We start from the raw sequence: 20,676 nt of genomic DNA on the forward strand, positions 1-20,676 counted from the left end.
GTCCTGAGTTCAAATCCCAACAACCACATGGTGGCTCATGACCATCCATAGTGAGATCTGACGCCCTCTTCTGGAGAGTCTGAAGACAACTACTGTGTACTTACATATAATAAAAAAAATCACAAAAGTTAAAGCTGGAGATGTAGGTTAGCTAGTGTTTTCCCAACATGCACCAGACGCTAGGTTCTGTCCCTAGCACAGCATGTACTAACCAGGGTGGTGCACACCTGTAATCCCAGCACTCAGGAGATGGGGATCTGAGAATCAGACGTTCTAGGTTATCCTCCACTACACATCCAGATTGAAGCCAACCTGAACTACTACAGTTAGGTCTATCTCAGACAAAACAACCCCCACACACCCCTATTATACACTATCATGTTAATATAAATAACACTTGCATTAAAAAAATATATCAGGCCAGAGAGATAACTCAGTGGTTAAGAGCACCAACTGATCTTCCAGAGGTCCTGAGTTCAATTCCTAGCACCCACATGATGGCTCGCAACCATCTGTAATGGGATCTGATGCCCTCTTCTGGTGTGTATGAAGACAGTGTATTCATATACATAAAATAAATACATCTTTAAAAAATATACAAATAAAAGTAGATATTCCTCCCTCGATTTAGTGAAGTATGGCAAATGTATGCATGTATGTATTTTTAAGACAGAGTTTATCAGTATAGCTCTGACTGTCCTGGAACTCACTCTGTCTGAGACCAGGTTGGCCTCAAACTCACATATATCTACCTACTTCTGCCTCCCAAGTGCTGAGATTAAAAGTGTGCACCACCACCACTTGGCAAGAAATTATTATATTTTTGTTATCTGGGAAAGGGTTGAGACAGAGTCTTATATACCTACCATACCTACAATGCTGGTTGGCCTTGGACATCCGAGAATGGCCTTGAATTCTCTCTCTCCTCTCTCTCTCTCTCTCTCTCTCTCTCTCTCTCTCTCTCAGATGGATAGAGTTCATCAGAAGGATTACAGAAAAGGTGAAGTTAGTGTGGTCATAGTCCTAGCACATGGGAGGTAGAGAAACTCCCGGCCAGCTTTGGTTACACAGTGAATTTGAGGCCACCTGGTCTACTTGAGACCCTGTCTTAAACAACTATAACAACCATAACACACACACACAGAGAGGAAAGGAGAGAAAAGAAAAGCTTTTGCTTAAGAATTAAGATCCAGGGGCTGGAGGGCTAGCTCAGCAGTTAAGAGCCATGGCTACATTTCCAAAGGACTCAGGTACAATTCCCAGCATCCACATGGCAGCTCATACCTATCTGTAACTCCAGTTCCAGGATCCAACATCCTCACATAGACACACACGCAAGCAAAAACCACCAATGCTCATAGAAAGTTTAAGGGGAGAAAAAAAAAAGTAAGATTCAGGGCCAGAGAGCTGGCCCCTCAGTTAAGAGCACTTGATGTTCTTGCAAAGGACCCGGGTTTGGTTTCCATAGCAGCTTATAATTGGCTGTAACTTCAGTTCCAGAGGACACAGCGCCCTCTTCTGTCCTATGCAGGTATGTCACACATGTGAAGCACATATACATACACTGAGGTGCAGCACACATGGGTGAACACACATGAACATCAAATAAAAATATTCAGCACCTGAAAGATCTCCACGAGTTCAAGGCCAGAGTGATACACATAGCAAGTTGCAGTTTAACCAGAGCTGCATAGTGAGACCTTTCTTTAAAAAAAAATAAAAGATCCTGATTCTGGGCTGAAGATGTAATTTCACTTGGTAGAGTGCTTGACTGGCATGCATGAGGCATGAGGCACTGAGTTCAATCTCCAGAACCAAATAAACTAGGTACGATGGTCCACACTCACAATCCCAGCACTTTAGAATTGGAGAGAGGAGCATCAGATTCACAGTCTGGGCCAGGCCAGCCTGGGTTTCATGATACTCTGACCTGTCCTGCTTATCTGGACGTGTGTCTGCTCATTGTGCGTGCAGTGTGGAGGCTGGAGGTGGGTGCCAGGCATCTTCTTGTATTGCCCTTTCCTTTGCTTTTATTATGCATTTTGTTTTATTTTTGAGACAGGATGTTGTAATGAGTGTGGAGCGTGCCATTTAGGCTGGGCTGGTCAAGGAGGCCGCAGTACCTGCCTGCCTCTGACTCCCAGCTGTAGGGTACACTCACACACACACACACACACACACACACACACACACACACACACACACACAGCTTTTACATTGGGCCTGTGGTTCCCAGATTCAGGTCTTCATGTTTGAGGCGTCTCCCCAGCCCTGAGAAAGGAGTGATGGCTTAGTGGTAAGAATGTACTGAACCAGCATGAGGCTTGGAATTTCTATCCCAGCACCAACATAAAAACCTAGGTGTGGCCCTTATATGCACCTTTAACCCCAGCATTGTGGGTGGTGGAGCTACCAGCCTGGGCCAGGATCAGTGACAGAGCCAGTCTCTAGGGGATAAGATGGAGAGGGATAGAGCAAAACACCTAATGTCCTCTGGCTACCTCCCACACACATGCATGCACATACAAACACATGCTACATTTATACATATTAAGTGCACACACACCAAAAATCTAGAACAGTAAAGTTGATCAGTTTTTACAATTTATCTAGGACTTTTCTTTGCGAGCAGGTCTCATATAGAATATAGTTCATGTTGGCTTTGTCCTCTCGGCTCTTCTGCCTCAGACTAGAATTACAGGCAAGCGTCAATATCTCTATGATACTGAAGAACACTTTTTGTTTTTTCAAGACAGGGTTTCTCTGTGTAGCCTTGGCTGTCCTGGAACTTGTAGACCAGGATGGCCTCAAACTCACACAGGTCTGCCTGCCTCTGCCTCCTGAGTGCTGGGATTAAAGGTGTGTGTGCCACCACTCTGCTCAAGAACATTCTTAAATAAGTAGGATGTGGCGGTTCACATCGTTAATCCCTGCATGCTGGTGGCAGAGGCAGGTGGATCTTCGTGAGTTTCAGGCCAGGCAAAGACACATAGTGAAACTCTGACTCAAAAAAACAAAAACAAAACAAACTTTCTGAAATGAAATTGCATTTATGCCTTGTGTGACCATCAGTGTGATCTGGGGCCATCGCCTTAAGTCTGTGCTGAGATGAATTTTTGTACTGTGTAATGCTGAGTCTGTGCAAACGGGAGTTCTTTTCAGAGCTTCATTATGAAAATCATTTTGACATTGGGATAGCTTAAAGGGTCTTGGAGAGTCTCCAGAGAGGGGACCTCATCTGAAGAACAGTGCAGGCTGCTGGAGCTTTTCCTCCCAAGTTCCAAGCTTTCGCTGTGGAGATGTCCAGGATTGGTGGCTGTTCCTGAGGACGCCATCAGGAAGTGCTGGCTGGAGTGAGCAGCTGCCCCGGGCATGTAGCTAGAGCTCGGTCTAGATTACGGTTTACGTGGGAGGCTGTGGGGGAGACTTGATCTCCCAGGCCCTGGAGTCACAGTAATATGACATTGAATCTGCGGTCCCTGGCCTGCAGCAGTGTGCAGCGGAGTTACCCGTCTGTGCGTCAGGGAAGTGATAATGCATCTTGATTTTCCAGTGCTTAGCACAGGCATGGCTCAGTAAATATTGAATGAATGAATCACAGGAGACAGGAGCGATGGCAGGAAGCTGGCACTGTCCCTAATGGGCTTCCCTGGGGCGGACACAAAGTATTTCCATCCATTTTAAACTCATGGGAATGGGAGGAAGCTGATAGTGAAAGATACCCAGAGTGGCAGCAAATGAGCATTTTCTGCTTGGAGAGAGAGAGACACTGAAATACACTGGGCAGCAGGATTAGTGCAGAGAGAAGCCTGAGACAGTATGTAAATACCTCCTTGCCTGGCTCTCTCTGAGAAACCTCCAGATAAGCCAGCCAGCTATCAATAACCAACTCTTGCCTGGCCTCTAGGTGGCGCTCTGCCCCTCTAACTATAAAGTCTCAGACAAGATCGAGTTCACCTGTTTTTGACAAGAGCACTCGAACCCAATCAACAATTATACCAATGGAGGAGCCAGAGCCTGGATTTTTTGCTCGATAACTGCATCAGCCAATCCTACACACACAAGAATGCGCACGCACATGCACAACTTTTAAAAAAGGATTTGTGTGGACTCTAGGCCAAAAGCAGGCATTTATATTGCAGTTTCCCCCCCCTCCCCCGAGACAGGGTTTCTCTGTGTAGCCCTGGCTGTCCTGGAACTCACTCTGTAGACCAGGCTGGCCTCGAACTCAGAAATCCGCCTGCTTCTGCCTCCCAAGTGCTGGGATTACAGGCGTGCGCCACCACCGACGCCGGGCTTTGCAGTTTTTTTTTTTTTTAATGTGTGTGTGCCTGTGTGAGTTTATGTGAAGGAGCACACACGGTCAGAAGTGAGCACTGAATTCTCCCAAACTAGAGCCGTAGGCAGTTGTGAGCTGCCGTGTGGGTGCTGGGAACCGAGCCTGCATCCTCTGCAGGAGCAGCCAGTGCTGCCGAGCTCTCGCCAGTCCTTTAGTCCTATTTTAAGTAAAGTTGCTTTTGTAAATGGAATTTTTTTTTTTTTTGGTCACAGGCTAAATCTGCATCTCTCTGTCCTCTCCTGGACGTGAAGAAGGTGCACTGCTGGCCAGACCGCGGCAGGAGGTGCTGTCCTGGGCACGTGGAGCTTAAGCGCAGTCAGTGATGGACAGTGGGGAGCGGCTCTGCGGGCCGTCTCCCAAGCAGGGTGACTGCTGGCCTCGGGGAGAAAGCGCCTGATGGGCAGCCTGCTCTCAACAGACTCCCACTCTCCCCGAAGGCCCCGAGGAAGACTTCCCACCTCCTCACAGAGCCAGGCTCAGCTGTAGAATCACCTTTATTGGAGCATGACCTGTTTGGGTTTACAACCCTCAAACTCCACAGGTAGCTGGGTAGGGATATAGTATCAAAAAGATCTGAGTTGAGCTGATGTGGCCGTGGGGACTGGCTGGAAGCTGCTGGCAGACTGGAGCAGCTGGGGCCCTGGCAGGTTCAAACTGAGGTACGGCAGCATTAATAATACTCTCGGAGCGTTAATACTCTGGAGGGGGGCAGGCACTTAGGGGCCCTGGGGTGCGAAGGCACTTGGGAGTCAGGGAGAGGACACAGCTGGCAGTGGGACTGGGCAGGGCCAGGCCCAGGGTTTGGCAGGCACTTTGGGGGAATGCTGGGGTTGGGCAGCTTGGGCCCTGAGCAGCCCAGAAGGCTTTGGTAGTGGCAGGCACAGTCTCTGGGCTGGGTCTGCATTAAATACACGGGTTTCCTCAGTGCTCGTCTCGAAGCTCTGACGGCAAGAACTTGTACTGCTGCTGCCGGATCTGGGCAAGCTTTTTCCGAGCCTCTTCCAGCTCTCGCTCCTTCCGAAGCATCTCTTCCTGTGCTGCGATAATCTGAGGGACGAAGGGACAAGCGACTCAGGGAGATGTGCAGGAGGGGCAGAGGCAGGGGGTGCTGTGGTCAACACTGTCCCCAATGGTGTCTTCCGAGGCTCACCTGGGCAATGCCCCCAACCATCTTCTCCTTCACCACCACTGTCTCATTCTCCTGGTCCTCGAAAGCTGCAGCCTTCTGGGCCGCCTTCACCAGGTTATCCGAGGCTCTCTTCACGGCATTGCCAGCAGCCTGCAGGGAGCGAACGGCAACTCTGAGGACTCAGGGTTCTGGGTCAGAGACCGTCATCACGGTGCTCAGTGCTAACCATCAGCCTTCCCCAGCACAGGGCCGCCTAGGAGGAGTCTCAGGAAGGACTGTCTGGATGAGGTTGGCCTGTGGTACCTGCGGAGAACTGTCTTGACTGCATTAAGGGGGCACTATCACCTGTGGGCGGCACTACCCCCTGGGCAGGGGACTCTGGTATCTAGGAGTAGGAAAGTGAACCCTAGCAAGCAGCCGTGAGAGCGTGCATGGCTCTCTGCTCTCGCCTGTGAGTGGAACTTAATGAGCGGCTTCAAGTTCCTGCTACCCTGAGTTACCAGCATTGATGGTCTGTAACCCAGAATCGTGAGCCAAATAAACTTTCTCCCCTAAACTGCTTGTTAGGGAATTTTTATCATTAGCAACAGAAGATGAGAAGACCCCAGCATGGCAGTTCACAGCAGCGGAGCAGAGGGACAGTGGATCAGTCAGTGTCTTTCTTACCTGGAGCCGTTTCATTGCTTCAGAGTCCTGATCTGCTTTGACCTTGCAAGCTACCAGGAGCTGGGCTGTGGAGGCGGCGACCTGCTTGGCTGAGGAGATGAGTTTCTCCTGACTGGCGTGGCCCTGGACAGCAGCATTGGCTGCTTCGCACAGATTGTTGGTGGCCGCAGCCACCATACGGGCCTAATGGGACAAGGAGCTCAGATGAGAGGATGCCTCTTGCTCTGGTCCACTCCACCCCAGCCTCCTCAGGTTTACCCAACTCAGAAAGACACCGTGGGTGTGGACACTCACAGCGGAAATGAGGCCCTGAGACCACTGGCCGTCATCCAGGGCGTTGGCTGGAATGGCGCCCACCTGAAGAGGGAAGAAGGCGTGTCTTAGACCTAGGCTGGCTACTTCAGAGCGCTGGGAGGCTGAGGCTGGGGCACCCGCCCGTGCTCGTTCTCCTGGCACTACAGCACTGACCTTTCCTTGGGCCACCAGCTCCCTCTGGGCTGCCGACGCAGCCTTTACCAGGGCACTGGTGGCTGCGGCGATGGACTTGGCGGCTTCCAGGATTTGCTCCTCAAAGTTCAAAGACTCATCTGCCTCCTGTAACGAGGTATAGGGGTGAGGAGTGGGGGGGTGGGGGAAAGGGACAAAGGTGGAGACCTCTTGCCACCGGACAGGTGGGGGGAGAGCAGGCCTGACCTTGGGTTTGGCACGGGGCTTCAGCTGCTCTAGCTTTTTGGCTGCAGCCTCAATGGCAGCTGCGGCTCCTAGGAGCTCATTCTCAGCAATAACAGTCGGGTCCTCCGGGTCCACCCATTCTGTTCCTGTGGGAGAAGGCAGGAGGAGGAGGCTGAGGCAGGGCAGGGCAGGGCGGTCAGAGGCCCTGGGGAGTTTGGTTGGCATCACCTCACCTATGAGGACTAGGAGCACAGGCTAGTTCAGAGCCAACCAGGAAGCAGAGACCTTACCATGACAAGAATTTCCCTTCCCTTCCTGTCTCTCATTACTTCTTACCCTTCATGGCTTCAGCAGCCTGGATGAGCTCAGTCACGGAGCCGGCAACCCGCTTCGAGTGTCCTGTCAACTGCTGCTTCAGTTCTGGGTTAGGCTTCTGAAGGGTCTGTAGGGGGACAGAGTGCATGACAAAGAGCGTCAGGCCCTAGGTTCCACAGTGACCTGTGACACAGGGCAGCCCGTGCTCCCAACCCCAGTCCCAGAGCACTCCACAGCACAGCCCTTAGACACCTGGTCCTCCGCAGGCACACACAGTCAGCATGCTCCACACAGGGAGGGTGTGGCGTGCCACTCACCGGCTGACAAGCAAGAGTGATGAGAAGAGAGGAGGAGGCAGAGGGGAGGCCGGGTGGGAAAAGGAGACAAGAGAGGGAGTCATGAGTGGGAGCAGCCCAGTCCGCAGGGTCCACAGACAGGAGGCTTGGAAAGGAGAAGGAATTTGGAGACGGGTGGTGGGTGGGTTTGGGTGAGGAGCTAAGGCGGGGCCGAGGCACGGCCTCCTTACCAGCAGCACGTGGTCCAGCAGCTCCAGGTATCCATTGGCGCACTCCCGGCCATAGTGCAGGGCTCGAAGCCGCACATCAGGCGCCACTTCTGGGTGGAAAGCTGCTTCCTGTCCCCAGAGCAGCGGGTTAGCTTTAGAGCTTCAGGCCGCCTGCATCCCCCCCTGCAGTCTCCCCACCTCCATGCAGGCATTCCTACCTTGCAAGCCCGAAGCATGTCTGCAATGGCGCGTCGGCTCAGATTGGCTGTGGCAATGACATCTTCCTGCCGGCAGGAATTGCCGGCAGCAACAGCTTTGGCTGTTGCCATAGTAATACCCTTGGTCATTCGGATGAAATCTTCAGGGGTAGAGGTCTTGGCAGGCGGTTCTGGGGAACAGAAGACCTGTTGGAAAAAAAAGAAGAAAGACTTTATTTTGTCCAAGATGGGAAGGCAACAGCCATGACTTAGTTCGCAGATCCATGTGTTCCAAAGTGGTTTTTCTTTTCTTTTTTATTTATTGTTTTCTCTTAACAGAAGTTTCCTCTCCCTCCTCTCCTCCAATCCCTCCTCCACACCCACCCACCCCCAGATCTGGGGAGTGGGCCTCTCAGGATATCAACCAAATACGAATACGGCATATTAAGTTATAGTAAGACTAGGCACATATCCTCATAGTAAGGCTGGAGGAAGGGTCCCCCCAAACAGGCCGAAGAGACAAGCAGTCCTCACTTTCCACTCTTAGGAATCCCAAAAGAACACTAAGCTACAGAACCAGAATAGACACAGAGGACCTCGGTCAGATCCACACAGGTTCCAAGATGGCTGCTCAGTCTCAGTGAGCCCTAAGAGCCCTGGTTAGTTGATTCTGTGAACTGCGAAACTTTTCTAGAGTAGCTACTATGGGCAAAGTCCTTGCAGATATTATTCCTATATCAAAGCCAACAGCGAGCAGTTGGTCACGGTTCTGACTGGAGAGACTGTTTGAAATTTGAGTAGTGCCTTGTGGCCAGGCTGCAGCTCAGCTGAGAGACATGACGGGGTCGTGTGAAGTCTGGTTATGAGCAAGCAGAGTGCTGAGGAATGCAAGCCCGACTCAGTCTATCACCCAGCGCCCCGGCTTGTGCTCACCGCCAGCTCCTGACGTATGTGCTCTGTGGTTGCCTCTAGGGCTCGTGTGCCTTTGGTCGCCTCATCTTCCACAGCCTTGACTGTCTTGAGCAATGATGTCACATTGGTCACCATCACCTGAGGGCAGCAGTGGAAGGGGGAGGAGATCATTTTTAGAAGCAGGAGGAAGAGCGTGAAGCCCTCCTGCTGTCGCCCTCGCTGCTTCCAACCTTTGCCGAGTTCTTGAGCTGCCACACAGCAGGGTCGTCCCCAACTTTGCCCGCTGCAGCCTTCGTCGCGCTGATGAGGTCTCCCAGGGCCTTGGCGACATCCTTTACTGCATTGATCAGCACCACCTGTGTGGGAGAGGGCTCTCTGCTTTAGGGGGAGGGGCAACAGGAGGCAAGGCTCTGGACAGGATCAGGGATGTTGGGTAAATACCTGAGTTTCGGGGTCTTCAGCTCCTAGGCTGGCCGCACCAAGCTTGACGACATCAGCAAGACGGGTGATGGTGGCCACCGAGGATTGGGCGGCCTGTGCCAACCTCTCCTGGCTCCCAGCTGCATTTTGCACTAGGACTTTGGTGTCCTCCACAAGAACCTTTGCTGTCTTTAAGATCCCCTCCCTGGGGAGGCCCCAGCCTGGTCAGCCTTCCTCAGTGTCCCACCCTAGAGCCCAGGCCTCCTCCCTCAGGGCAGTTCCCTCCTCACCGGTGGTCAGCAAAGGTTTCCGCACCCTCGCGGTTAAGTGTGCCAGCAGTAGCAAACATGATGGTGGTGTCGAGGTCAGCGATGATTCCAGACACAGCACTGGCTGCTGTAATGCAGGCCTGGGTACCACGGTTCCCAGCCTGGAGTGCGGCCAGAACATGGGAGACCTGCAGGCAGAGGGACAGGGAAAGTTGCCCATGCTTGAGAGGAAGCCAACAGGTTGGGGGGGCACACAGAGACGGGAAGGACACGCAGCCCCAGGAGATGAGCAGTCACCTTCTCTGACACTCTGCGGGCACACTCTATGAGCTCCTTCTTGGTGTAGACGTCATTGGGGCTACACTGCAAGGCGCCTGCCTTGGTGACCAGAGCGGAACAGCCGTGGCCCAGCTCCTGTACTCGGTGTTTGATGTGGGCACCTATCTGTGAATAACAGAGGGAACAGTGATTTTACAGGTGTCTCAGAGCTTCCTCTGCACCTAGAAGAACTACTGAGCATGCTCAGAAGCTGGAGGAGTGGGAGGAGCAATGGATAGACACTCTTGTGAGCTCAGCATGGAGTTAGGTTCGTGGGGCTCACAGTGAAGGGGAAAACTGACACTTCCAAGTTGTCACATCTGACTCTAAACGTGTGTTATGACATATACACACACTGCAAACATACATACGGTAATAATAAACAAACTTTAAAAAGAAACATGTAGGGCTGGAGAGATGGCTCAGCAGTTAAGAGCACTGACTACTCTTCCTGAGGTCCTGAGTTCAATTCCCAGCAACCACATGGTGGCTCACAACCACCTGTAATGGGATCCAATGCCCTCTTCTGGTGTGTCTGAAGACAGCTACAGTGTACTCAGAAAATAAATATATCTTTAAAAAAAAAAAAGAAACCTGTATCACAGACTAGTGAGTTCCCAGAAAAAGTTCCCAGCACAGCCTCTTTTGCTTTCATATCCAAGCAGGAGTCACTCCTTCACATGGGAATGGTGAGAAGACCAAGAGCTGAGGACTGCTAAGCACCGAGGGGAGGAAGGAGAGTCCACTTATGCTTGGTTACTCTGAACCAGAGCCGGAGACTATGGCCCGGCCTGTTTGGGTGTATGAAGGGTTTGGGGATTAGGCATGTCCTACTAAGATCCAGTTACTCACTTTCTTAGAAAGAAAAGCCAAGAGCTTAAGCAAGGATAAGCTTCATGAATTTGCCACACGAAGTACTAGGGAGGGAGGAGACTCTCAGCCCAGCAGAGAAGACACCAGAGGTTACTAGGGCTGGCCGAGTAAGCTAGGAGGCTGGAGAAGCAGAGGCGGAAGCCTGTGGCCCTGAGCTGTCCCTCTGACTGCTACTGAAGGCTTTGACCTTTACATCCACACAGCCCTGCTCACCCTCTATGGAGTGGCCCTGAAGGCCGCCGCCTCCTATCTGACTAGGAAGGGAGGGAGCAGGCCAGTCCTGGAGGCTGCCGTGGGAACAGAGGCCACGAGCTGGAGTCTCCTGAGAGCAGGCAGCATGGCTCCGGGCTTACCTCCTCATTTTCAGCGGCCACGGCTGCAGGCTTGGCTTGTGAGGCCAGTCGGCCATAGTCACTGGTCAGCTGGTTGGCAAGAGGGCCCAGCTCTTCAGGGCTAGTGTTTGACTTGGTTACCTAGAGACAGGGAAGAGGTGGTGTTCTGAACAAGCTCAGCTCTCTCAGGGCAGCCCTCTTATGTCCCAAACTTACCATCTCCTGAACAGTGACAGCAATGGCCTTGGCCGTCCTAACCATGGTTGTCTGGTAATCTACGAACGAACCTTCTGGCTCACCCATAGGTCCTTCATCTAGCTGAGGGAGGAGGATGAGCAGAGAAAGCCTGTCAGGGCCACTGCTTCTGTGCGCACAGTCCCTCTGGGTGGCCTCTGTCCCCAGGCGCTAACCTGGTTGATGGCCTGGGTGATGGAGTCCACCATGCCGCCAACGACACCTGCAGCACTGGCTGCTTCGTTGAGGGTTGTCGTCAGGTCTTCCACAGCCTCCGTCATCATCTGCACAGCCTCCTCCAGGGCTTCCTGGGTGTGTGCTGCTTGCTATGGGGACACGAGCCAAGAAAGTCTGTAGCCCCCACCTTTCTGGATTACGCTAACAAATACTCTCCCGCCCCTGGTCCCCGTCTTACCTTGGGGTTACCACCAGCCTCCTTGGCAGTGTACAGCAACTGCAAGGCAGACTCCGCCAGTGTTTTAGTCTGGTCCAGAAGTGCCATCTGCTGCGGGTGGCTCAGGGTCTTAGATGCAGCACCCACTGCAGCCAGGGTGAGTGGCTCGAAGTACTGGGCCATTTGGGACACCTGAAACACGACGCTGGCTTTAGTGTCAGGTCCTCCTAACCTATCTCCTCAGACTCCACACCATTCCTTCCATACCTTGTGTCCCAGCTGGGAGGCTTCAGCCCGAGCAGCACTGGCCAGGGGCTCAATGAGATGGGAAATCTCTTGTACCGCAGTGAGCATCTGGGTGTGCAATGCCTGCGGAGGAGCGGGCAGCGGCTGTGAGTGTAACTGAATGGTGCCCTCTGGGCACAGACAGCTGTTCTTCCTTCTACTATGCGTGTGTGAGATAGTGGGGATGGAGCCTCGGCTTTGTGTGTGCGTCATACACTGCCACTGAGTCACGCCCCAGGCCCAGGCCTCCTTCCATAGCTACCTCCTCACCCAGCCCCAGCATAGTCCAGCCTGTGGATGTCTTTGTAACGATATCTCTGAACTCCTTCCTTCTCCCCCACATACCCTTCCCTGAGCCTGAAATCTCCACTCCTGAAAACATTTCTCCTCACCTCTTGAGAGATCCCTTCACGGGGAGCAAGCTGTTGGCTCACAGCAGCAAGAGAAGCCTGGTCTAGGTCCCGCAGGCAGCTGTTCAGAGCCGCAATGGCTGTCTCACACTCCAACTGCCCTGGGGCTTTGTCTCTGCAGATACATCACACATTCCACATAAACACCATCTCTTTAAAGGCTGTTATTATCCGACCCCAAAATCTGGATTAAATGTCCTCTGACAGTGTGCCCTCTCATTCCTCCTCAGTCGTCTGCCACACCTAGTCACACACGCTTCCTAACCCTTGGTACCTCATGCTTGTAATGAGCTTCTTGATAGAATCTGAGACAGTCCGAGAGTGGCCGGCGAGCACAGACCACCGTGGGGGGTCCCGGGGATTGACTGCTAGTGCCCGAGCCGTCTGGATGAGGCCGCCGGCACTCTCTAACATGGTCTTGGCAGAGATTACAATGGGCTCCATGGCAGCTCGGCCCTGAGGAGAGAGACAGAGGCGAGTCACATGACTTAAGCTCACAAACATGCAGTGGCTCGTGGGCTCCTCTGTTACACTGCCTCACCTCAGGGCTGATCTGGGCAGGGATGCTAGAGAACTCAGGGTTGGATGCAAAGGCACTGAGGTTGTCCACAGCTTCCAGCAGAGGGGCTGTGGCTGCTCGGCACTGGGCACGGTTCTCTTCGGTGAAGGCCCCATCTAGTGCCTGAAGCAAGCAGGGAGCCGTAGGACTTAGTACAGGCACATGAGTGAGACCCAGGCCACCCTCGAGAGCTCAGAGGATTGGAAACGTCTAGATAGGCAAGGACAGGAGAATCTAGCAAAAGACCCCAGAAAATGAGTAGGAGACTCAGGCAGAGAAGGTGGCTGGGTCAGGGAACCTGAAAATTTAAACACTTGAAACCTTGATGGTCTTGACAAGATTGGCTGTACTGTTGGCCACCTCCTTGGCTGACTGTACAAACTGGCGCTTGGCAGTAGGATTGGCAGTCCGAGCAGAAGCCAGGCGACAGCTGTTACACAGTGCAGACGTGTGTTTGGCCACAATAGTGGCTGCAGATAGCACCTGAGGAGACAGAGATGGAAAAGCTGTCCCAAGAAAGAATGCAAACCCAAGAAAGCCATTTCAGAGGCGGAGACAAAGGATGGCCCCTTTGGAAGTCTATATGGGAGCTTTGGGAGAAAAAGATGTTCAAAGAGAAACTGGACATGGAGGTGGGAGAAATGGGCACTGATACATTAATAGAGAAAAATCAAAATGGGCCCAGGTGTCCCTAGAGGATGTGCCCTCAGGGCCATGCAGAAGAACAAGGAAACATGGCGAGAAGCACTTGTGGAAAGTGGGGGACGCGTCCCTGCCCTTTCCTCCCTCACACGGGCTTCTGCTCCCTCTTTCCTCTTGCAGTCTGCCCATCCTTGCCCATGGTACCTGTCCTCTCGCATTACCTGGGCCTGGGTACAGCCAGGCTCCCCCAGGCTCTGACAGGCCATCTGAATCGCCTGGTTTGCACGGGCGAACTGTGTGGGCTCCACCAGTCCTTGCTGGCCAGCTTGGCTATTAGGGTCAGAGACACCAACAAGATACGCCGCCTAAGGAGAGATGCACAGTGGTGGAGGGGAGGCGGGTGAGAGAACGGAACTTAGCTTTCTCGGTTCTATGTGGAGACAAGCAGCAATAAGAAACCACAGTTACTCTGCTGAAAACAAACGTATTTTGTTAAGCTGACCCAAATATTTCAGAAGACCAAAAAGGTAAATAGGTTGGGTATGGTAGTGCTTGCCTATAATTCCAATACCAGAAGACAAAGGTGATGGTGAGTTTGCCTGGAGTACATAGTAAGTCACCATCTCAAAAAAACAGAACACAAAAACCAAACAAAAAAACAAAAACCACCACCACCAACAAAAAACCCCTCTCCAAAACTCCCAAGATTTTTAGTGAGCTTCATTTCCGTTTAGAAGCGTGTGTTTGTGGATCACAGAATGAAAACCGCAAGTGCAGCTCACTGCTGAGTGGCAGGAGAAGTATATGGGAGACACGAGCATGCGCAGAGACAGGAGCGCATACATGAGACTAGCCTAGTCTATGTAGTGAGGCTGAGGCCAGCCAAGGACCATTCTGCTAAAAAAGGAAAAAGAGGTAAAAGACAATTCTAGAAGTGTAAGGCTGTTAAGGTAGTTAGCACCAACAGTACCACCGAGCTTTAGCAATGGGACGGATACAAAGTTTTCTATTTTTATAATGGGAAGACATCATAACAATTCATATTTCAATTAACATACAGCAGCTTTGCTTTTTCTTCTATATGTTTCCCGAAAAATAAGAGAAGAACAACAAACCAGGAATATTTCTAGAAGTCAGGCCTGGGCTGGAGAGACAGCTCAGCAGTTAGGAGCAAGAGTTCTTGTAAAAGACCCCCTTGGGGGCTCAGGACCATAACTTGTTTTAGGAAATCTGACAGTCTTCTCATCTCTGAAGGCACTAGACACTCACATGGTACCCAGACATACATGCCAGCAAAATACCCGTTGTACACACTCGCTCAGTAGGGAGCCGGGAAAATCAGACAAAGGGGTGAGGGAAGACTGCAGGCTTCTAGGAAAGAAAAAAATAGCTACAAAGAAATCCTCAGGACAGTTTTTTTTTTGTTAATATTTTTTGTTTTTGTTTTGAGACAGAGTTTCTGTGTGGTTGTGGCTGTCCTGGAACTCACCTTTTAGATAGGGCTGGTCTCAAACTCAGAGATCTACTCATTCTGCAGGTGCTCGGATTAATAGTAACCCTCCTGACACTCCCTCCCCTGTAACTAATAAAAATGCCTCACCCGGGCATGAGGGCGGGGGCTCAGCTGAGGCTCTAGCTCAGTCCAGCAGCAGTAATAAACACCTCACAGCTGGTCGGTGTAATCAAAACAGAGTCACAGCAACCTGCCTGTTGGTATTCAACAGCTTCCAATGACCTCCCTCCCTGACAGAGGAGACCCAGATCTCACACTTGCTTCTTGATGTACAGCCTTGAAGGAGACAGGGCATGCATGGGAAGCGAGAGGTGCTTTCGGGTCCACCTTAGGACATTACCTGGGCGGCCGCCTCAGTGAAGCCACAGAGAGCCTTGGAGGCTGTGGCAATGGCTTCTCCAAACTCCGGCAGATTCCCATTCTTGGCATTTTGGGAGATGCCAGTCATGGCCTCACCTAGGACCTAAGGAAGAGTGGGCATTAGGAGGCTCTGATCATGTCCACTGAGCACCAGTGTAAAGTCACCTTTCCTATCTCCCCTCTCGGCAGCTCCTCGTCCCACTAACCTTTGAGTTCTCCATGACACTGTCCAAGCAACCGAAGTAGGACATGTCGTTGATGGGCTGGACTGGATTCTCCAGGAGCTCTCGGACTGTCTGTGGAGGCAGAGTGGCATGAAGTTGGACTGTCCCTCAGCCCCGGCTCCTCCGGCCCAGCCTGGCCCCATGCTAAAGGCTCACCTCAAGCTGCCGAAGGGCATTGTCACACTCCTTCTGGCCAGGGGCTTGCTGGGTACACATGGTGATGAGCTGGTTGATACTGTCTGTCACCGCCCTGATTGGGGGAGGGGAGTGTGGGACTGAGTACACCACCTTTCCCGAGTCCCGTGCGCATGGGACTGTACATATTTTTCTTTTGCTTTATTACTGCTAAGCCAGAGCGTCTCATGAAATGTCTTCTCTCTGGCCTTCACACAGGTCCCTAGAGCTGGGCTGTCCAGGTCCAGCTTACCGGGCAGCTGCAGCCAGCTGACTCTTGAGGTTGGGAGAAGCAGGGTCTGTGGACAAGGCCTTAGCAGCCAGAAGAAGTTTGCTTGAAGACATGGATATGCCCTTCAAGTTGGACACCACTTGGGCTCGGTCCTCCTGGCTCTGTTAAAGGGAAGGTACACATTATTCTGTCGTATCTGTCTCTATGAGGATCTCCTTTCCCAAATAGTCAAGTTCTATTAGATTAGAGCTGAAGGAAGCAGGAGTAAATCCTGAGCCTGAATGCCCTACTTGCTCTCAACTAGACCCTCTCCCTTCGTACCGGGGCCTGTCCAGCCATCTCCACACCAGCTTCTAGGAAGGTGCTGAAGTCCTGTCCAAATCGGCCGGAGGCGCGAGCCAGGTCCTGAGGGGTTCCCCGGGAGGCCTGCACCAGCTCTGTGGCTGCCTGGTTTAAGCCAGCAGCAGCTTCATTCAACCGGCTCTGTGCTTCTTGAAATGTGCCGGTGCTCGGAGGAAGCTGCAGGGTCAGAGGGCAAGTCAGATGGGTGGGGAAGATGGGAAGAGAATTTAGGAAGGGAAGGCCGGGGTGGTGCACAGCCTGGGATAGTGAGTGGGATAGGGACAGATCTGCATTGGCAGGGGCAAAGGAGGAGCCCAGAGTCAGAAAGCCCTCCATCAGCCGTGCCCAGTCCTCCTACCGAGTCACTCAGGAGTCGCTTGCTGGCGTCTCCCACTGCTCGCAGGGCATTATCCACATCCCTCTGGCCAGGCAAGCAGCTGACACAGCGGTTCAGGGCCTGCGTCACCGCTTTAGCTACCTAAATGGGAAAGAAACAGGGTTGCCAGAGGGAATAATTTGAAGAGCCCCCTTTTACACTGGGGCACAGGAGATAACCAGCTGTCCTGGCACTAAAACTGGAAGAAGAAAGGAACGTTTCTAGCTGAACAAGCTGAGGTTAGGGCCACAAACAATAATAATCCATTCCAAAACACCCACAAGCATCCCTAGCCTGCTGGCCGCAAGGTCTGTGCCTAAGTCTAACAGATCCTTCTATGAGCTGGCCTGAGAACACAGGACGCAGAAGAGCGTGTGCCCTGCTAGGTAGGCCTTGTGAAGAGACCTAATCGGGGGTAGGTAGGAGTCCCTTCCCAACAGCTGACCTGAGCAAGCCTTTGCTGGCTTTCCGGGTCCCCTGGATGTCCAGACGCTTTTTTTGCCTCCTCAATGAGGCTGCTGGCCTTGTCCAGAACATCGCTGGCTGTGTCAAGCACAATGGCCTGCATGGCAGGGTCCGATGTCAGTGCGGCTACACCCCGCGCAGCCTGGGCAAGTGACCTTAGTCCGCCTGCTACATCCCGAGCTGCAATACCTGGGGACACAAAGACCAGAGTTTTGCTCCATCAGCCTCGTTCCCCACGAGCCCCCCCCCCCCCCCCCCCCCCCCGTCTCCTTCTAGCCCCAGGCCTATGTACCTGCATAGTTCTCATTGCCCTGGGCAATCTCCCCCAGTAGCTTGGCGATGGCAGAGCTCACCGCTTTGGTGCTGTTGCCAAGATCTTGGGTACACTTCTCCATCTGCAGATGAGGGGGAGGGGGACGAAGGCTCAGGGGAGGAGGAGGAGGAAGGGAAGGGAGGGGGCATTTGAGAAGGTTCTTGGGGAAGGTTGGCAGTTTCAATAAAGATTCTATGGCACTGCTGAGGAGACTGTCAGGGTTTGAATGCGGGCACGTTATTAGACTACTCACTGTTTCCCCGGGTAAGGGTTTTAGCTTGCCATCTCGAGCTGCTGCTTTTATTTCCTGTAGGTCTTTCTCTAGATTCTGTACGACACTCAGTGCAGAATCCATCTCCAAAGGTCCGCATGCCTCCTGAGCCTGTGGCAGAGGTTATGGCTGTATTCCTGGCCCTCCGGTTACAGTCATCCGTCTTAGAGGCCAGTCTGTACAACTTCTCCCCATCCAGGTGTCTGCGTGCAGCGCCTTAGGTCCCACGGCTAGAAATGGTTGCCCTACCTTCTGAGCTGCAGTGCGGAGCTCTGCCAGGGCCGTGCCTAGGTTCTTTGCACACTGACTCAGCTGCATCGCGGAAGCCTGGTCCTGAATTGTCGGCACCGAGGCTTTTGCTGCAGCCACCATCTTCCCACCCGGCTGTTGGAGAACACACATGCAAATGAGGTACGGCACCCCCACCCCCACCCGCTCTGAACAGACACCCTCAGGGTCAGTTAAGCACTCGGGTTTGGCCTTGACCAATAGCAGACACTCAGACTGTGGGAAGTTTAAGGCGTGGAGGGTCTTGCCTGCAGGAAGCTCTGGCTGGCAGCAATGAGGGCGAGCTGTGCACTAGGGCTGTCAGGTTGGGCCTGGCTTCCTCGGACACCCTGCACCAGCAATGGGATCTGCTCTGCCACAGCCTGAAGGTCGAAATGTCATGAGTACCATGCTTTGGAAACCCTCCTCTCATTCCTCCCCACACCCACACACCTCTTAGAGACTCACCTTGCAGCTCTGCACCAGTAGGGGCTGGGGGCCCGCAGAGGCCTTGGGAGCAGAGGCTGCATGCTGGGCTGCAGCGATGGTCTGTGTAGCAGAGGCTGCAGCTTGCTTGGCTGCATGCTGGGAGGACAGAGTCATCAAATTATACCCTTGGAACGCTGGTTTGCCCATCCACCCGGCACCCCTCCCTCTGCATCCATGCTTTTCCCCTCCTGCCCCGCCCAGATCGCCAGCCTCACCTCCAGGCGCTGCACCAATTTCTTCTTGATGGCATTCTGTGCAGCTGCGTTGGTGGCCATGCGAAGCCCCTCCGCTGCTTCACGGAGTCGCTGCTGCTGCTCCTCACTGTCAGGGTGGGCGGCTGCTCCCTGAGAGGTGACAGTCAGCATCCATCATCACTTTGAATTCAACTCTTTTCTTTGAGCACACTCTTTTCTGACTCTTCTAAATCCAGTTTAAAGCTCATTTGTTTTCCTGACCTAATTCGAATTACCTTCACTGAGGCTTTACCTGCTGAGAGCTGAAAACTGTTTCAGAAAGGATACGATGTTTGGGGTCCCAGGGTACTTAATTTCCACTACGATGTGAATCTTTCACTGGAACTATGCCTGTCCTACAGAACTCTCAGTGTGATTAACTTCGTGTGAACAGGATGGCCTGGGAAGAGGAAGACTTTCCCTGGAGAATAGATCTCAGGGATGTGCAGCAGCTGCAAAGCCCAGGGGACCGCTGGCGAGCCCCTCTGATGGGCTTTGCACCTTGTGTGTCAGTGTCTAATGTGATCCTATTCTGTGTGGCTAGTGGAGACCTCTGAACCAAAAGGCTGCCTGCCGTCACAGGGACCAAGAACAGATACCAAGCAGATGTGGGAGCATCACAAGGAAAGAGGGAATAGTAGACCTTCAATATGAAAGAAGAAAAAGAATATGGACGCCCACGGTCAGAGCCCACTGTGCGCCACAGGGCTGGTGGGCCCTGCAGGCTGGGAGCCAGGACCGTCCTGCAGTTCCTATATCTGCTCTTGTCTTCTTTCTGCTTTCCTGGGGTCATCCCATCAGATGAGGTCCCATCTCGACATCTCCGTCCCACTTCCCTTCAGGGCCCAGCTTAGGGTCTGTACAGAGAAACCACTTTGTACCTTGGCCGCCTCCACCATCTTGGCAGTGGCATCAGCGAGGATCTTGGCAGCACTCAGGAGCTTTCTAGAGTTTTCCAGATCACTCTCCCCCTCAGCATCAGCCTTGATAGCATTGACCAAGTCTGAGGTGGCTTGGGCCAGGATGCGGGCCTGTCGCACCATTTCCCCTAGAACACAGGAGAGCCTCACATAAGAAAGCCAGAGACACTGAGAGAGGAGAAGACGGAGGGTGAGTGGGGCAAACAATGTAGTCTGGGCTTTCAGGAACAGAAGAGACTGGCAAAGGTCTCAAAAAATTTCCTCTGAGGTGCAGGTTTTTGGTTAAGATCTCAGAGGACAGATCTCCTGGGTGAGTTCCCATGAGAAGAAGGGCCAGTTTCCAGCCAGTATTTCTAGTACATGTTGAGAGGATGAGGCAGTCTTCTTTGAATGATTTGGGCTAAGACGCTGAAGTGGAGAAGCTACTTTCCCCCTCTTCTTCCTTGTTTACAAGCCCCGCTGGCTCTTATCCGTGCACCTTGCACCTTCTACTGTGCATAACTCAGTACCTTTTAAAATGCTCCAAGGAAAACAGAACAAGGCTTACACTTCTGCTTACCGGTGGGGAAGTGGAGGCTCGATCGAACCAGCCTAGGGTTACACAGTCGGCAAGGCCACTGTGCTGATCCTCAGAGGCTGGGTGGCCGGAGCTGTAAGGTGAACGCCCAGGGGCTTGGGGTACCCACCCTGGGGCTTTTGTCCCTGGGGGCGACTCTTACCAGCATCACCCATGGAGCTGAAGATATTTTCAGTGACAGTGAGGATGGTGTCAGTGGCTTGGTCGTACCGACCGGCAGGCCCGGCTCCTGTGGCATGGGCCTTCACGTGCTGCAGCAGCTCATTGAGGGCCTGGGTGACAGCCGTGGCCGCTGCTCCCACACCCTGCAACAGCTGTCCATCTTCTGTAGCTGCTTGGGAGGCAGACACACAGCCCTCCACAGCTTTGGCCACCAGTCGTCCGGCCTCTACCAGCTGTTCTTGGCAGACAGGTGAGCTGATTGTAGGTGCTACCACCTATGAGAAAAG

General features: G+C 52.8%; 1 protein-coding gene across 2 annotated transcripts in view; it reads right to left on the bottom strand.

The window, feature by feature from the left end:
* Positions 1–4,820: 4,820 nt before the first annotated feature.
* Positions 4,821–20,676, bottom strand: part of Tln1 (talin 1) — a 30,142-nt gene continuing 14,286 nt past the window's right edge. For both annotated transcript variants that reach the window (XM_052176355.1, XM_052176356.1), the window contains exons 19-57: positions 20,370–20,664; positions 19,612–19,778; positions 18,713–18,841; positions 18,477–18,593; positions 18,278–18,391; positions 17,991–18,125; positions 17,724–17,852; positions 17,450–17,552; positions 17,138–17,346; positions 16,675–16,794; positions 16,296–16,493; positions 15,996–16,135; positions 15,725–15,818; positions 15,551–15,640; positions 15,325–15,447; positions 13,693–13,836; positions 13,151–13,312; positions 12,812–12,952; positions 12,545–12,726; positions 12,253–12,385; positions 11,843–11,944; positions 11,597–11,767; positions 11,358–11,507; positions 11,164–11,265; positions 10,969–11,088; positions 9,722–9,868; positions 9,446–9,612; positions 9,177–9,360; positions 8,966–9,091; positions 8,757–8,873; positions 7,845–8,030; positions 7,648–7,755; positions 7,143–7,248; positions 6,828–6,952; positions 6,603–6,728; positions 6,429–6,491; positions 6,135–6,317; positions 5,490–5,618; positions 4,821–5,386 (exon numbers count right to left, since the gene is read on the bottom strand). In XM_052176355.1, the coding sequence (XP_052032315.1) occupies positions 5,261–5,386; positions 5,490–5,618; positions 6,135–6,317; positions 6,429–6,491; positions 6,603–6,728; positions 6,828–6,952; positions 7,143–7,248; positions 7,648–7,755; positions 7,845–8,030; positions 8,757–8,873; positions 8,966–9,091; positions 9,177–9,360; positions 9,446–9,612; positions 9,722–9,868; positions 10,969–11,088; positions 11,164–11,265; positions 11,358–11,507; positions 11,597–11,767; positions 11,843–11,944; positions 12,253–12,385; positions 12,545–12,726; positions 12,812–12,952; positions 13,151–13,312; positions 13,693–13,836; positions 15,325–15,447; positions 15,551–15,640; positions 15,725–15,818; positions 15,996–16,135; positions 16,296–16,493; positions 16,675–16,794; positions 17,138–17,346; positions 17,450–17,552; positions 17,724–17,852; positions 17,991–18,125; positions 18,278–18,391; positions 18,477–18,593; positions 18,713–18,841; positions 19,612–19,778; positions 20,370–20,664 (5,463 nt within the window). In that variant the 3' untranslated portion in view covers positions 4,821–5,260. The remainder of the gene's footprint in view (positions 5,387–5,489; positions 5,619–6,134; positions 6,318–6,428; positions 6,492–6,602; positions 6,729–6,827; positions 6,953–7,142; positions 7,249–7,647; positions 7,756–7,844; positions 8,031–8,756; positions 8,874–8,965; positions 9,092–9,176; positions 9,361–9,445; positions 9,613–9,721; positions 9,869–10,968; positions 11,089–11,163; positions 11,266–11,357; positions 11,508–11,596; positions 11,768–11,842; positions 11,945–12,252; positions 12,386–12,544; positions 12,727–12,811; positions 12,953–13,150; positions 13,313–13,692; positions 13,837–15,324; positions 15,448–15,550; positions 15,641–15,724; positions 15,819–15,995; positions 16,136–16,295; positions 16,494–16,674; positions 16,795–17,137; positions 17,347–17,449; positions 17,553–17,723; positions 17,853–17,990; positions 18,126–18,277; positions 18,392–18,476; positions 18,594–18,712; positions 18,842–19,611; positions 19,779–20,369; positions 20,665–20,676) is intronic.

The sequence above is a fragment of the Apodemus sylvaticus genome, chromosome 3 (assembly GCF_947179515.1).
Source record: "Apodemus sylvaticus chromosome 3, mApoSyl1.1, whole genome shotgun sequence".
NCBI classification, from domain to species: domain Eukaryota; kingdom Metazoa; phylum Chordata; class Mammalia; order Rodentia; family Muridae; genus Apodemus; species Apodemus sylvaticus.